This window comes from Mobula birostris, chromosome 6 (assembly GCF_030028105.1).
Source record: "Mobula birostris isolate sMobBir1 chromosome 6, sMobBir1.hap1, whole genome shotgun sequence".
NCBI lineage: Eukaryota > Metazoa > Chordata > Chondrichthyes > Myliobatiformes > Myliobatidae > Mobula > Mobula birostris.
The window spans coordinates 42813340-42829019 of record NC_092375.1 but is presented as its reverse complement, the minus strand read 5'-3'; the positions used below and the strand labels follow the sequence as shown (position 1 = coordinate 42829019).

At 42.7% G+C, this 15680-nt stretch overlaps 1 protein-coding gene across 5 annotated transcripts in view; it reads right to left on the bottom strand.

Moving 5' to 3' along the window:
* The window catches only part of hao2 (hydroxyacid oxidase 2 (long chain)), a 91093-nt gene that overhangs the window by 14617 nt on the left and 60796 nt on the right, over nt 1-15680 (bottom strand). For 4 of the 5 annotated variants that reach the window (XM_072262253.1, XM_072262248.1, XM_072262249.1 and 1 more), the window contains one exon: nt 2486-2638. In XM_072262253.1, coding sequence (XP_072118354.1) covers nt 2486-2616 — 131 coding nt within the window. In that variant the 5' untranslated portion in view covers nt 2617-2638. Of the gene's footprint in view, nt 1-2485; nt 2639-4368; nt 4544-15680 lie in introns of all 5 variants that reach the window. The other variant, XM_072262252.1, reaches the window with a different exon arrangement.

Genomic DNA, 15680 nt, shown 5'->3' with positions numbered 1-15680 from the left:
TTAATAAACGTACTTTGAATCTTTGATGGGTGAAGCAGACTCTGGTGGAACATTAGATCAGTGAAATAAACTGATCGGTTTATGTCATCTTCTCAAGGCTATAGTGGTGGTCAGTTGAAGTGGAGTGAAAATAACTTAAGAAAAGAAATCATGTTGATGTGGTACATTATAGACCTTCCTGACTTTCCGCCATTACTAATATGATGGTAAGAGTGTTTATCATTGAGAGTAAGCCATTATATGTAGCGAATGCTGTCTGTGGTGCAAAGTTATGGAGGAAAGAGAAGTATTACAGGACCAAATGACCACAACAGCTCACCTGGCTGTTCATGAACTGCCAACATATAGGCTAGGAGTGATTTATACTCCTGCTCTTGGAATACTTAACATACATATTACTCAATTATTTTGCAGTTACAGCGTGTAAAGCTAGATATTTTAAAAGAACAAAGATAGGTTTTTGTTAGGAACTGGGATAATAAGGAAGAATTTGGGAAATATTAGGAGAATATAGGCAGATTAACAGAAAAGAGTTTCAAACGAATGAATGTGCACAATGAAGAAAAGAAGTCATGAATGGAATAATGAAATAAGGATGGGTAGGCATTGGCAGAATCAATGTCATGTCAGGATGAAAGGATTACTTTCATTTGCAATTTCACTAATAATATTTAATAACAACATAGGGCTGTAATCAGAACTGTTTCTGTCTTTTAAATGGTCCGCCGTGGTATCCTTACACGGATTTAACATTGCTAATACAGTAAAAGTGGCCTTCGGAAAAGGGTAACAAGATTCCGGTGAATATGAAAACAAATATATTTTGTTAGTTGAATTTCTGTAACATTTTTACACCAAATGAGGAGTAATAACTCCACATATGGCATTAATTTATATTAAAGCCATAGAAATGACAGAATTGTATCATAAAAAAGGGTACATAGATCAAAATTAAGTCTTTACTTAAACAAAAATCTTCAAGATTTTGAGTAGCGAATGTCATGTCTCTGATGCCTATTTCTCCTGCAATCCTCCTGTTAAAATCAACATGAAAATTATTGGAGTCAATTGCAGCAGAAATGATTTTCAGAGATCCATAGGCTCAATTAAGCCTGTTGCATTTTAAAGCGTTGGACTTTGATTAGAATTCTTGGCCACTTTTAAGTTAGTTGAATGGGAATGGAAGGGAAGGTGCTTGTGAAGTAAATATAGAAATATAGAAAACCTACAGCACAATACAGGCCCTTCGGCCCACAAAGTTGTGCTGAACATGTCCCTACCTTAGAAATTACCAGGTTTACCCATAGCCCTCTATTTTTCTAAGCTCCATGTACCTATCCAAAAGCCTCTTAAAAGACTCTATCGTATCCGCCTCCACCACCGTTGCCGGCAGCCCATTCCACGCACTCACCACTCTCTGCGTAAAAAACTTACCCCTGACATCTCCTCTGTACCTACTCCCCAGCACCTTAAACCTGTGTCATTTTGTGGCAACCATTTCAGCCCTGGGAAAAAGCCTCTGACTATCCACATGATCAATGCCTCTCATCAACTTATACACCTCTATCAGGTCACCTCTCATCCTCTGTCGCTCCAAGGAGAAAAGGCCGAGTTCACTCAATCTGTTTTCATAAGACATGCTTCCCAATCCAGGCAACATCCTTGTAAATCTCCTCTGCACCCTTTCTATGGCTTCCACATCCTTCCTGTAGTGAGGCGACCAAAAATGAGCACAGTACTCCAAGTGGGGTCTGATCAGGGTCCTATATAGCTGCAACATTACCTCTCGGCTTCTAAATTCAATTCCACGATTAATGAAAGCCAATATACCATAGCCTTCTTAACCACAGAATCAACCTGCGCAGCTGCTTTGAGCGTCCTATGGACTCAGACCCTAAGATCCCTCTGATCCTTGACACTGCCAAGAGTCTTACCATTAATACTATATTCTGCCATCATATTTGATCTACCAAAATGAACCACTTCACACTTATCTGGGTTGAACTCCATCTGCCACTTCACAGCCCAGTTTGGCATCCTATCAATGTCCCACTAAAGTAGCCCAGGAATTCTTCAGATATTGAGGTGAGACAGTGGCAGGATGAGGCAAAGCCCTTCCTCTCAAATGGAGTTTTGCTGTTGTGTGCAATTCCATTGGAAATAGCTTCTCTCTGGATCCTAGCATCCATTGGATCCAGCAAAACTGACATTGTGGAATCTTCTCCAACACACAATGTTTCAGATCTAAAGAATGCAGTGTTATTTTGAATTACAGCAAATCCTAAAATTCTACAGTTAATTATTTCTTTGGTGGACGAAAGCTCAGAAATAGTCATTCACTAATTCCATGCTATCACCTAACCAAATGGAAGAGCAGATGTTACTTACTAGACCATATGAGATTTCATTTCCTATAATCGTTCAATACTACCTTATTCCACAATTCAGGCATTTGGCTCTTGTAAGCTTTTGACATAATACAAACCTTTTAAAAGCCATCAGATTGTCATCTCTGGTGCAGCACTCATCAGCTCCGGCAGCATAGAATTCCCAGATGGCTTTGGGTAAATGTTCTTTTGCATACATCTCAAAGTCAGGCAGACATACCAAAGGCATCTCTGGGTCACACACAGAGGTCCTGAAACAATAGTGTTGCAGAAATATTTTAACACAAACCTCAAATTCTACTACTATTACAGAAGACATTAACGATTAATATGATGCACAGAGAAAGTGTGTCATCTCAACTCACAGGTAGAAAGAGTTACCCATGAAGTAAGTTTTTGCTTCTTGGTCAAAACCCTTACTCCAAACAAGAGAAGATCTGCAGATGTTGGAAATCAAAGTAACACACACAAAATGCTGGAGGAACTCAGCTGAGACCTTCTGGATCCTGATGAAGGGTCTCGGTCTGAAATATCAACTGTATTCTTTTCCATAGATGCTGCCTGGCCTGCTGAGTTTCTCCAGCATTTTGTGTGCATTGCCCTTACTTCAAATAGTGTCATTTTCTGTCCTGTGCAGAGACACTTCAGCAGTTTTCAAATGCACAGCGGTAACCAGTGTTATTAAAGCCTATGTAAAGAATAGAAAAAAAGTGCAGCTTTACAATGAACAGCATTTAGGAACTGTCTACAAGTTGGCAAGAATGTTGGATGAAATTTAAAAAGAAAAACAATATAATCAGTAAATAGTACCTGCAGAAGAAAATTTTACTAATGCTGGAAATCTGAAATAAAGCTTATGATTGTGTTTCTTTCTCGACAGATAACGTCTGCTGGGTATTTCCACCATTTTGAATGGCAGCTGGAAAATAAGTGTAAATCTTTCCTGAAGGACCTCGTCCCACAAGATTAATTATCCTTTTCTTATGATGCATAAAACAGCTTTAGGATCACCTGTTGCCTAGTTGGCACCTCAGTGTACTGAACCAAAACAAACCTCACAAATGCTCTCCAAAATTAATCCTCCACAAAATCACTTGGTTTCACTCACGTACATATAGATTAAAGCCACTTATGATTATGAAAGAAGTCTTGTGACATGCACCTCTGCTTTCCTGTTTGCTGCATTTCCTATATTACCACTACTGTCTGGTGGGGTGGAGGGGCTAGAGATAACTCCCACCTTACTGTCTATCCTTTCCTGCTTCTTGCACTAGCTGGACTTAATTTTCTTAATCGATATTGCCTGTTTTTCTTCTTTTGCTATTGACAACAGTTACTCTGCAGCCATGTCACTATAGCAGCGATCATATTTGTTTACATTTATTTGCACTGTTTATTCATCTAATTTATTTTAAAATACTTAATACTTTTATGTTTATATTTGTCTTGGTAGCATTCTGAGACACCACCACCTATTTGTCTCGTTACTTTTTCTCTTATCTCTATCTGTGATCACCTTTGTTGGTATGCCCTTCCTGACACAGTTTGATGCTGCCTAACTCCATCGCAATCTTGCATTGCTTCCTTACCTTTTAACTCAACCACAGCCCTCTATATTCATTAGCAACTCGGCTCACTAGAATGTTAGTGCTAACTTGACAGGAACTCAGCAATGGTAGTGCCATTACACGAGACAGGTAGGTCGTTAGCATTTCATACATTTTTCTAAACATTCCAGCAGGATTTTAATGATCAGAGTTCCGTAGATGACATTGAAACCTTCCTACAGTAGCAACATCCAGGAGAATACTAAGCAACTCTAGAGTCCAGGATTGTTCATTACTTTTATGTTACATATTAAACTGCAAGTAATAAATCACTCATTTGAAAAATGCCAATATGTGTTGAAAATTAAATTTGTCTCACATCAGCACTTTAGCCCAAATCAGGTTCAAAGGCCGCAAGCTCCATCTCTGCTCACCTGTTAGATCTCCGTTGCAGGAATTAACAGGGTAGTCTTCACGGGTTCACTAAGCATGAATCTGTTGTCACCAGAAAATCTTCCTGTACATCAGGAAATGGAAACAGGAGTCCCTGAGGTCCCAAAGCCTGTCTAGTAATGGAAACTGCGCCACTTTGTAACTTCACTGTAGTGGCTTTAGAACAACAAAGAGGAAAACTGAAGAAATAAACAATACTGAATACAACTAGACACTGAACATTTTCTCAATTAATGATTTCCAACTAAAATTAATGGTAATAAAATGAAGTGTTGTGATCTGTGTTGCTGCCCTCTGATACTGCCTGGAATGTGAGGAACATACTGAGTCCTGCCATGGTGTGTTGTCTATCTGGTTGACTTAATGCTATTGAGCTTGTGTTTCAGAGTGCAGGTTAAAAGGCAAGGATAACAGGCTTAGGGAACCTTGGTTTTCAGCAGCTATTGAAGCCCTGGTTAAGAAAAAGGAGATGTACAGCAGGTATGGGCAGGCAGGAACAAATGAGGTACTTAAGTATAAGAAATGCAAGAGAACCCTTATGAAGGAAATCAAGAGAGCTAAAAGAAGGCACAAGGTTGCTCTAGCACACAAGGTAAAGGAAAATCCTAAGGGCTTCTACAGATAAATGAATAACAAAGAATAGCAAGGGACAAAATCGGTCCTCTGGAAGATCAGGGTGGTAATCTGTAAATGGAATCGAAAGAGTTTGGGAGATCTTAAATGGATTTTTTGCATCTGTATTTACTCGGGGGTTGGTCACAGAGTCTATAGATGTGAGGTAAACCAACAGCAGGGTTATGGACCCTCTGCAGATTACAGAGGAGGAGGTGTTTGCTGTCTTGAGGCTGTTACGTACCCCATAACTGGGTTGCCAAACCAGCAGAAATGGACCACTAGTTGGAGTCTGGTTTAACAGAAACTAATAAAGTTTTATTAAAGAAATAAGTAACACAGTATTCTAATCATAAGGATATAAATGCAACAGGTTAGCAATGATAAAACACACATGTACACAGAACTAGGATAATAGGAATCAACCAAGCTTTATGGCAGTCTAGGGGTAAAATGATCAGGCTCAAGTGACACAGAGTTCAGTTCAGCTTAGTACAGTTCGCAGTAATCGCTGTTGTGCCATTGGGGGGCAGGAAGAGAGAGAGAGAGAGAGAGAGAATGCAAATTTTGATTCAAGCAGAGCTTTGATGTTCTTCGCAGTTGGCTTTCGGGCGGACCTTTTTATGTCTTCTATCCCACTGTGGTCACCGACTGTGACCCCTCCATTCCGGATACGACCATTCTTCCGCAGTGAACCCGGCACCCAGGCAAGGACGGACACACACACCAGGTTCCCGCCGATCGTACCTTTTCACCCTGTCAGTCTATGGTCGGTTCCCTCGAACCAGACCTCCAAACTGCCACCAACTTGTGGGGGCATACCGCTCTTCCTGGGTCTCGTTATCTTGTGGTGTGTGTCGTGCCTTAGTGAATCTGTTTGTTTTATCCCCCTGCTGGGGTATCGCCTGTCCATCAAACTTCAAACAGTTCAGGTTCAAAGCAACCGGTCTGTCAATACTCTGAATTGTGTCTCTTTTCGTTCTCTCTCTCCTCTCTCATTAACATTTTGAGCGTTTCTCCATTTGTCTCCCTTATCTCTCTGATCAGCATCAATCTTCTGATAACTTGGTTTTTCGTCACACCCCTATCCTTCAAAGGATTTTTACCGGTATAAAAATTATGGGCATGAATACATTGTTAGATACACACTAATATACATGGTTATCAGCTATTCGGCTAATACAGAGATCTTTAAGTTTTCAACACCTTGACAGACAGTCAGCAATCACATTTTCCATTTCTTTTATATGTTTTATTTTAATATCAAGTTCCTCTAAGACCAGGCTCCAACTTAGCAACCTTTTGTTTTTATCCTTCATAGTGGCCGAAAACACTAATGGGTTGCGATCAGGGTAAATTATCAGTGGTTTCCGTGCCGGACAAATATAACAAAGGTCGTCCCACACAAACTTCGCATTCTTTGGCAAGAGCTTAGTAAGAGGGAGGGTAATATCCGCAAAGTTTTTGCAAAACTTCTGATAGTACCCCACCATCCCCAAGAACCTTCTCAGGGGTCTCTTGTCTGTCAGGGTGGGGACTTCAGAGATAGCCCACACCTTAGCCTGCATCGGTGCCAGCTGCCCCTGTCCTACCACATACCCCAGATAAGTGACCTTTGCGTGGCCGAATTCACTTTTTGCGAGGTTCGCTGTCAGGCTGGCTTCAAACAGCCGTTTAAACAGTTCCTCTACCACCACAATGTGCTCCTCCCACGTGTCACTCCAGACCACTAAATCGTCAATATATGCTTCTGCGTTCTTTAGCCCTTTTGTCACTGAATTAATCATCCTATAGGGGTGTTGCTTACTAGGCTGACCTGATGTGACAACAATACCATGTACCGGCTCTTTGCATCGCCTCGGGACATCCGGACATACGTGTGCGTGCCGGTTAATTAGCTTTCTCAGTGGGTCGCTCTGTTCGGGGGTTAAGGGAGAGACCTTATCAGCAAAGCTGGCCAAAACAATAGAGTTCTCCCATCTGGTCGGCACCATACTTATCTTTTCAAAATGGGTTTTCCCCTTATCAAGTGGCACCCTAGCCTCACTAATTTTCGTGATAACACCGACTAGGTCTGCTCGCTTATCGTGGCAAGCTGTTAACATATCAATAGCCTGTAATTGTGTTAGCTTACGTCTACAATAGTCAATAGCATCCTTCCTCCTGTGCGGCCAGTAAAACTCTTTCATGATTCTATCGACTGTCTTCCTCACCCCAAAATGTCCACCGAGGGGTATCTTGTGGGCCAGGTTAAAAATCTCATCCCCATTACTTTTCGGCACTACCACCTGGTGCACCACCCCCCATTCCTCATCTGCGGGCACGATACTTGGTCTCCATTTCCTCCTTAGTACTCCCTCCTTCACATAATAGCCCACTGGCTCCCTTTTTAATTCTGCTTCGGAGAGAACTGTCTCCGTCAAAACCATCAGCTACTCATCTTGTTCCTGTGCCTGTATAAATTCCTTCCTCGCTAATGATAAATCTACCTCAACTCCCTTACTTCCTTCCGTTTCACTACGCCCCTTCTCACTTTCTAACCCCTCCTGGTACAAGGCTGGTAAAAACGTCTCAGCTAAATCTACTTTCGCTTCGGCAGCCTTTCTGGACATGCGCGGAGTCACTGCGCAGACAGGATAAACCTATGAGTCTATGCGCGGGGCCTCAATCCTGGTAGGCTGGTTTGTTAGCTTTACTGCTGAGTACACATTTCCGCCTGCAAGGTCATTACTGAGTAAGACCTCCACGTCTTCCATCAGTAGTTCGGGCCTCACCCCGATCATGACCGGTCCGGAGACCAAGTCGCTTTTTAGGTGTATCTAGTGCAAGGGTACTGCTTCAGTCCCTTTCCCAATGCCTTTTATCACCCTGACCTCCCCAGTCTGGGTCTCTGAACTAAAGTCTAACACATTCTTTAAGATCAATGACTGATAAGCTCCAGTGTCTCTCCAGATCCGTACTGGAACCAGGTTTAACCCCTCCTTCACCGACACCAATCCGGTCGAGATAAAGTCCTCGCGCCCTTCCTGAACTTTATCAGACCTCTTCTCCCCTAGCGGTTTGTTTGCCAGATCAATACAGCCAGTCGGAACCGTCGTTTTTCCTTTCCCTGTCTCCTTCCTTGGGGCAAAGCACCTGGATGCAAAGTGACCAGCTTTCCCAGAATTATAGAATACGACCCCAGGAGACTTCCTACCAAACTGCTCCCGGTCTTCCTTATCCTTCTCACTAGTCCCTGGCTTACTTTCTGCCTTTTCTAGCGGACTCTCTCCGCCCTCTTGACTACCCTTCTGGTAGCTTTTACTCGGGGTAAACTTCGCTTTGTGCGTTAACGCGTAATCATCCGTTAACTTAGCAGTTGCAGCTAAGGTTTCTGCCTCTTTCTCATCTAGATAGGGCCTCATACCTTCAGGGACACAACCTTTAAACTGCTCAATCAGTATTAGTTGTAGCAGTCTGTCATAATCCCCATTGACCCCCTTCGAGGCGCACCAACGCTCACAATACATCTGCATCTCACGGGCAAACTCTAAATATGTGCGGCCCCACTGCTTCCTCGCATTCCGGAACCTCTGCCAGTATGCCTCCGGGACCAATTCATAAATCCTGAGGATGGCCTCTTTCACCACCTCATACCTCTGGGCATCTTCTGCGGACAAAGCCGAGTAAGCTTGTTGGGCTTCTCCTTTAAGTACGCTCTGAAGCAAAACAGCCCACTTATCCCTCGGCCAGTCCTGACTTGCAGCGACTTTTTCAAAATGTGGAAAGTACCGATGAACATCGGCCTCCTCAAATAGGGGAACCATCCTAACCTCCTGGGTAGCCCTGAACCCTCCACCTTGGTTCGGCATGGGCCTCTGCACTAGTGTCATCCTTAACTTCTCCAGCTCAAATTCCCTTTCCCTCTGTTTCTCTCTCTCTTCTCGTTCTAACTGCCTGTCCCTCTCTTCTCCTTCTAACCGCCTGCCTCTCTCTTCTCGCTCTACTGCCTGTCCCTCTCTTCTTGTTCCAGTTGTTTTACCCGGAACTCATCCTCAAGTCTCAATTTTTCCATCTGCAGCTGTAGTGCTTCTCCACCAGGTTTGCCCATAGATACCACCTCCAGCTCCCCGTGGGGAAACACACCTTTAGATACATAATGCTCAATGATAGCTCTGTGCATCTCCGCTCTCCTCATTGTCGGCTTCCCCTTAAAAAGATTCAACCGTTTGGCAAGTTGCCAATTCTGATTTCCTGGCATCCTCTAATGCCTCCAAGGTTGGCGCCTTTAGAAATTCCTCAATCTCCATTTCTGCTGTTTGCCCTTTCTTTCTTTCTGGAATTTTAACCCAATCAATTTACCCAGTCCCAAATTTGGCGTTCAAAATCGCGGACGAGATCCCCACTTATGTTACGTACCCTGTAACTGGGTTGCCAGACCAGCAGAAATGGACCACTCGTTGGAGTCTGGATTAACAGAAACTAATAAAGTTTTATTAAAGAAATAAGTAACACAGTACTCTAATTGTAAGGATATAAATGCAACAGGTTAGCAATGATAAAACACATATGTACACAGAACTAGGGTAATAGGAATCAACCAAGCTCTATCGCAGTCTAGGGGTAAAATGATCAGTCTCAAGTGACGCAGAGTTCAGTTCAGCTTAGTACAGCTCACAGTAATTGCTATTGTGCCGTTGGGGGGAGAGAGAGAGAGAGAATGCAAATTTTGATTCAAGCAGACCTTTGATGCTCTTCGCAGTTGGCTTTCGGGCGGACCCTTTTATGTCTCCTATCCCACTGTGGTCACCAACTGTGACCCCTCCGTTCCGGATACGACTGTTCTTCCGCAGTGAACCCGGCACCCAGGCAAGGGTGGACACACACACCAGGTTCCCGCCGATTGTACCTTTTCACCCTGTCAGTCTATGGTCGGTTCCCTCGAACCAGACCTCCAAACTGCCACCAACTTGTGGGGGCACACCGCTCTTCCAGGGTCTCGTTATCTTGTGGTGTGTGTCGTGTCTTAGTGAACCTGTTCTTTTTATCCCCCTGCTGGGGTATCACCTGTCCATCAAACTTCAAACAGTTCAGGTTCAAAGCAACCGGTCTGTCAATACTCTGAATTGTGTCTCTTTTCGTTATCTCTCTGCTCTCTCATTAACATTTTGAACGTTTCTCCATTTGTCTCCCTTACCTCTCTCATCAGCATCAATCTTCTGATAACTTGGTTTTTCATCACAAGGCAAATTAAGATAATAAATCCCCAGGGTCTTACTAGGTGTTCCCTTGGACCCCGTGGGAGGCTAGTGCATAAATTGCAGAGGCCCTAGCAGAGATATTTAAAACATTCTTAGCCACAGATGAGGTGCCAGTGGGTTGGAAGATAGGAAATGTTGTTCCGTTGTTTAAGAAAGGCCCTAAGAATGTCAGGAAATTATAGGCCAGTGTCTGACATCAGTTGTGGGGAACTTATTGGAAGGTATTCTAAGGAACTAGATATATATGTATTTGGACAGAAAGGGACTGATTAGGGATGGTAGGCATTGTGTGGTGTGTGTTGTGCCAACCAATCTTACAGAGCTTTTCGAGGAAGTTACCAGGAAAGTTATTGAAGACAAGGCAGTGAATATTATCGACCTGGACTTTAGCAAGGCCCTACATGGGAAGTTGGTCAAGAAGGTTCAGTCGCTTGGCATTCAAGATGAGGTAGTATATCGGATTAGACATTGGCTTTGCAGAAGAGGCCAGAAAGTGGTCATAGATGGTTACCCCTCTGACTGGAGTCTGTGACTAGTGGTGTGCCACAAGGATCAGTGCTGGGTCCATTGTTGTTCGTCGTCTATATCAACGATCTGGATGATAACATGGTAAAATGGATCGGGAAATTTATGGATGACACCAAAATTAAAGGTGTAGTGGATAATGAGGATGACTATCAAAACGTAGTGGCATCTGAAATAGCTGGAAAATTGGGCTGTAAAAGGGCAGATGGAAATTAATATAGACAAGTGTGAGATGTTGCGCTTTGGGAGGACAAATCAAGGCACATCTTACGCAGTGAGCAGTAGGACACTGAGGAGTGTGGTAGAGTAGAGGGATCTGGGAATACAGATCCGTAATTCCTTGAAAGTGGCATCACAGTTAGGTAAGGTCACAAGGAAAGTTTGGCCTTCATGGATCAATGTATTGGTTATAGGAATTGGGATGTTAATGTTGAAATTGTCTAAGAGATTGATGAAGCGTAATCTGGAGTATTGTGTGCAGTTTTGGTCACTTGCCTAAAGAGGTAAATAAGACTGAATAAGTACAGAGAAAATTTATAACGATGTTGCCAGGATTGAAAACTTGAGTTATAAGGAGAGATTAAATAGGCTAGGACTTTATTCTCTAGAACATAAAAGATTGAGGGGAGATTTAATTAGAGGTATAGAAAATTATGAGAGGTATACATAGGGTTAATGCAAGCAGGATTTTTCCAATGAGATTGGATGAGACTACAATTGGAGGTCATGAGTTAAGGGTGAAAGGTGAAAAGTTTAAGGGGAACGTGAGGGGGAATTTCTTCACTCGGAGAGTGGTGAAAGTGTGCAAAGAGCAACCAGCACAAGTGGTGGACGTGGGTTTGATTCACTATTTAAGAGGAATTTGATCAGGTACATAGGTGGGATGTGTATGGAGGGCTATGGTCTGATTGCAGGTTGATGAGAGTAGGCAGATTACTAGGCAATACAGAACAGAATAGATGGGCCAAAGGACCTGTTTCAATGCTGTAATGTTTTATGACTCTACATATTCTGAAGTGGGAGGATGAATAGCTAGAGGTCACTGTCCATGTAGGTACCACAACATGGGTAGAATGAGTGACGAGGTCCTACATAGGGAGTTCAGGGTGTTAGGTGCTAAGTTAAAGGGCAGGACCTCCCAGGTTGTGATCTCAGGTTTGCTACCCTGAGGCCAGAACTAGGAAGATTATACAGCTTAACACATGGCATGTGATTTCTGGATCATTGGGCTCCCTTCCAGGGAGGGTGGGACAAACAGAAGGGACAGCTTGCACTTGAACTGGATGAGGACTAATATCCTATTGGGAAGGTTTGTTAATGCTGCAAGGTGGGGTTTAAACTAGTGTTGCAGGGGATTGGAAACCAGAGTGCCAGAGAGGTTGTGGAAACAGATGTTGGTAAGACCTCAGGCAAAGTCAGGAATCAAAAGTTTGAGCATGGTGCGACGACTGACCTGAGCTGCATATATTTCAATGCAAGTATTATCATAGGAAAGGCAGATGAGCTTATAGCATGGATCAACACCTGGAATTATGATGTTGTAGTCATTAGTGAGACTTGGTTGCAGGAGGAGCAGGACTGGCAGCTCAATGTTCCGGAGTTTTGTAGTTTTTGATGTGATAAAGCAGGAGGGATTAAAGGGGAAGTGGTGGAATTACTAGCTAGGTAAAATGCACGGTAGTGCTCCATCGGAACAGATTGAAAACTCATCTAGTGAGACATTATGGTGGACTGAGGAATAAGAAAGGTACGAACATGTTAATGCAGCTATATTACAGAATACCCAACAATCCCAGGGATTTAGAGGAACACATTTATAAAGAGATCACAGATTGTTGCAAGAAACATAAGGTTATTATAGTAGATGATTGTAACTTTCTACATATTACTGGGAATCTCATACTGTAAAGGGCTAGATGGGATAGAGTTTGTCAAATGTGTTCAGGAAAGTTTCCTTCATCAATATGTTGAAGTCCCAATGAGAGAGCATGCAGTACTGGATCTGCTATCAAGAAATGAGAGAAGACAGGTGACAGAAGTTTGTGTAGTGCAACACTTTGCATCTAGTGACAACAATGCCATCAGTTTCAAAGTAAATATGCAAAAAGAAAGGTTTAGTTTGCTGGTTGAGATTCTAAATTGGGGAAAGGCCAATTTTTGATGGAATCAGAAATGATTTGGCAAATGTGGATTGGGACAGGATATTTTCTGGCAAAGGTGTTCTTGATAAGCGGGAGGCCTTCAAAAATGAAGTTTTGAGAGTAGAAAGCCTGTATGTGTCTGTCAGAATAAAAGGTAAAGGTAAAGATACCAAGTAGAAGGAACCTTGGTTTTTAAGAGATATTGAGGCCCTGGTAAGAGAAAAAAGGAGATGCACAGCTAGTATAAGTGGGTAAGAACAAAGGAGCTGACTATGGAGTACAAGAAATTTTTTTAGATTATGAAGACACGCAGTCCTCTTTTACTGTCATTTAGTAATGCATGCGTTAAGAAATGATACAATATTTCCTCCGGTGTGATATCACAAAACACAGGACAGATCAAGACTGAAAAAAACTAACAAAACCACATAATTATAACATATAGTTACAACAGTGCAACAATACCATAGCTTGATGAAGAAGTCCATGAGCACAGTAAAAATTCAAAGTGTCTCAAATGTCCCACATCTCACGCAGATGGAGAGAAGGAAGAAAAACTCTCCCTGCCATACCCGACCACGGTCCGACTCTCAGTCAAGCGAAAACTTCGAGTTCTGATCAGCTCTCTGACACTGAGTACTGAGCGCCATCTCTATCCGAAAGATTCAACCTCCTTCTCAGTTGCCAACAGCAGGCAAAGCCGGGGATTTTGAGGCCTACCCTCCAAAAAGATTCCCGACCGCGCAGTAACGACAGCAGTGAACGAGCGTTTCAGAAATTTCTCCAGCTGTTCCTCTGTGGTTTCAAGAGAACACTTAAGAAAGAAATCAGAAAGGCTAAAAGAAGGCATGAAGTTGCTCTAACAGATATGTTAAGAGCAAAATGATTGCAAGAGACAAAACTGGTCCTCTGGAAGACCAGAACGGTAATCCATATATGGAGTCAAAAGAGATTGGAGAGATTTTAAATGAATTCCTTGCATCTGTATTTACTCAGGAGATGGATACAGAGTCTATAGCAGTGCACCAACTTCATGGACCTTGTACAGATTACAGAGGAGGAGGTGTTTGCTACCCTGAGGCAAATCCCCAGGGCCTGATAAGGTATTCCTTCAGGCACTACGGAGGGCAATTGCAGAAATGGCTGGGCCCTAACAGACATATTTCAATCATCCTTAGTGACAGGGGAGGTACCAGAGGATTGGAGGATAGCCAATGTTGCTCCACTGTTTAAAAAGGGCTCTAAACTTTAATCAGGAATTCAGGTGCCAGTGAGACTGACATCCGTTGTGCGAATGTTATTGGAAAGTACTCTAAGGGACCGGATATATAAGTATTTGGATAGTCATGGACTGATTAAGGGTTGTCAGCATAGCCTTGTGCACGGTGGGTCACATATAACCAACCTTACAGAGTTTTCGAGTAAGTTACCAAGAAAGTGGATGGCGGCAAGGTAATGGATGTTACCTACATGGTCTTTAGCAACGCATTTGACAGGGTCCCACATGCAGTTGCTCGGCATTCAAGATGGGGTAGTAAATTGGATTAGACATTGGTTCTGTGGGAGAAGCCAGAGAGTGGTAGTAGAGGGTAGTCTCTCTGACTCGTGATGTGCCACACGGATCAGTGCTGGGTTCCTTTGTTGTTTGTCATCTATATCAATAACCTGGATGATAATCTGGTTAATTGGATCAGTAATCTTGATTATATCAAGATTGGAGATGTAGTGGACAGTCTGGAAGGATATCATGGCTTGCAGAGGGATCTGCATTAGCTGGAAAAATGGGCTGAAAACTGGCAGATGGAATTTAATTCAGAGAAGAGCGAGGAGTTGCATTTTGACAAGACCAACCAGGGCAAATGGGAGGGCACTGAGCAGTGTGGTAGAATAAAGGGATCTGGGAATATAGGTCCATAATTCTTTGAAAGTGGCATCATAGGTAGATGGGGTTGTGAAGAAAGCTTTCTTCATATTGGCCATAAATCAGCATTGAATACAGAAGATGGGATGTTATATGGAAATTGTATAAGATGTTGGTGAGGACTAATTTGGAGTATTGTATGCTGTTTTGGTCAACTATATACAGGAAAGATGTAAACAAGGTTGAAAAAGTACAGAGAAAGTTTACAAGGATGTTGCTGGGTCAGGAGGATCTGAATCTGAATAGGTTAGGACTGTATTCTTTAGAATGTAGAAGAGGGAGAGGAGATTTGATTAAGGTATACAAAATTATGAGGGGTATAGATAGGATAAATACAAGCAAGCTTTTCCCACTGAGTTTGGGTAGGGCTACGACCAGAGGTTATGGGTTAAGGGTGGAAGGTGAGAAGTTTAAGGGGAACATGAGGGAAAATTTCTTCACTCAGAGGGTGGTGAGAGTGTGAAATAAGCTGCCAGCTCAAGTGGTGCACGTGAGTTTGATTTCAATATTTAAGAGAAGTTTGGATAGGTATGTGGATGGTAGGGTATGGAGTTCAATGGTCCAGGTGCAGGTCAGTGGGAGTGGGCAGTTTAAATAGTTTTGGCACGGACTGGATGGGCTACAGGGCCTACTTCTGTGCTGTACTTCTCCATGACTCTGTGATGTTACCATTTTACAGAACCACCAATGTTCTACTTGTTCCCTCCCAAAGACAATAGAGCAAGTCATTTATGTTTAGTATAGTGCCCCCGCTATTCCATTATTCATTCTTACCATATTAATTGCACTGGTTTGCTGCAAATATTTTTGGAGAGAATATATAGACAGACATGAAGGATGGTAGTACAGCTTGA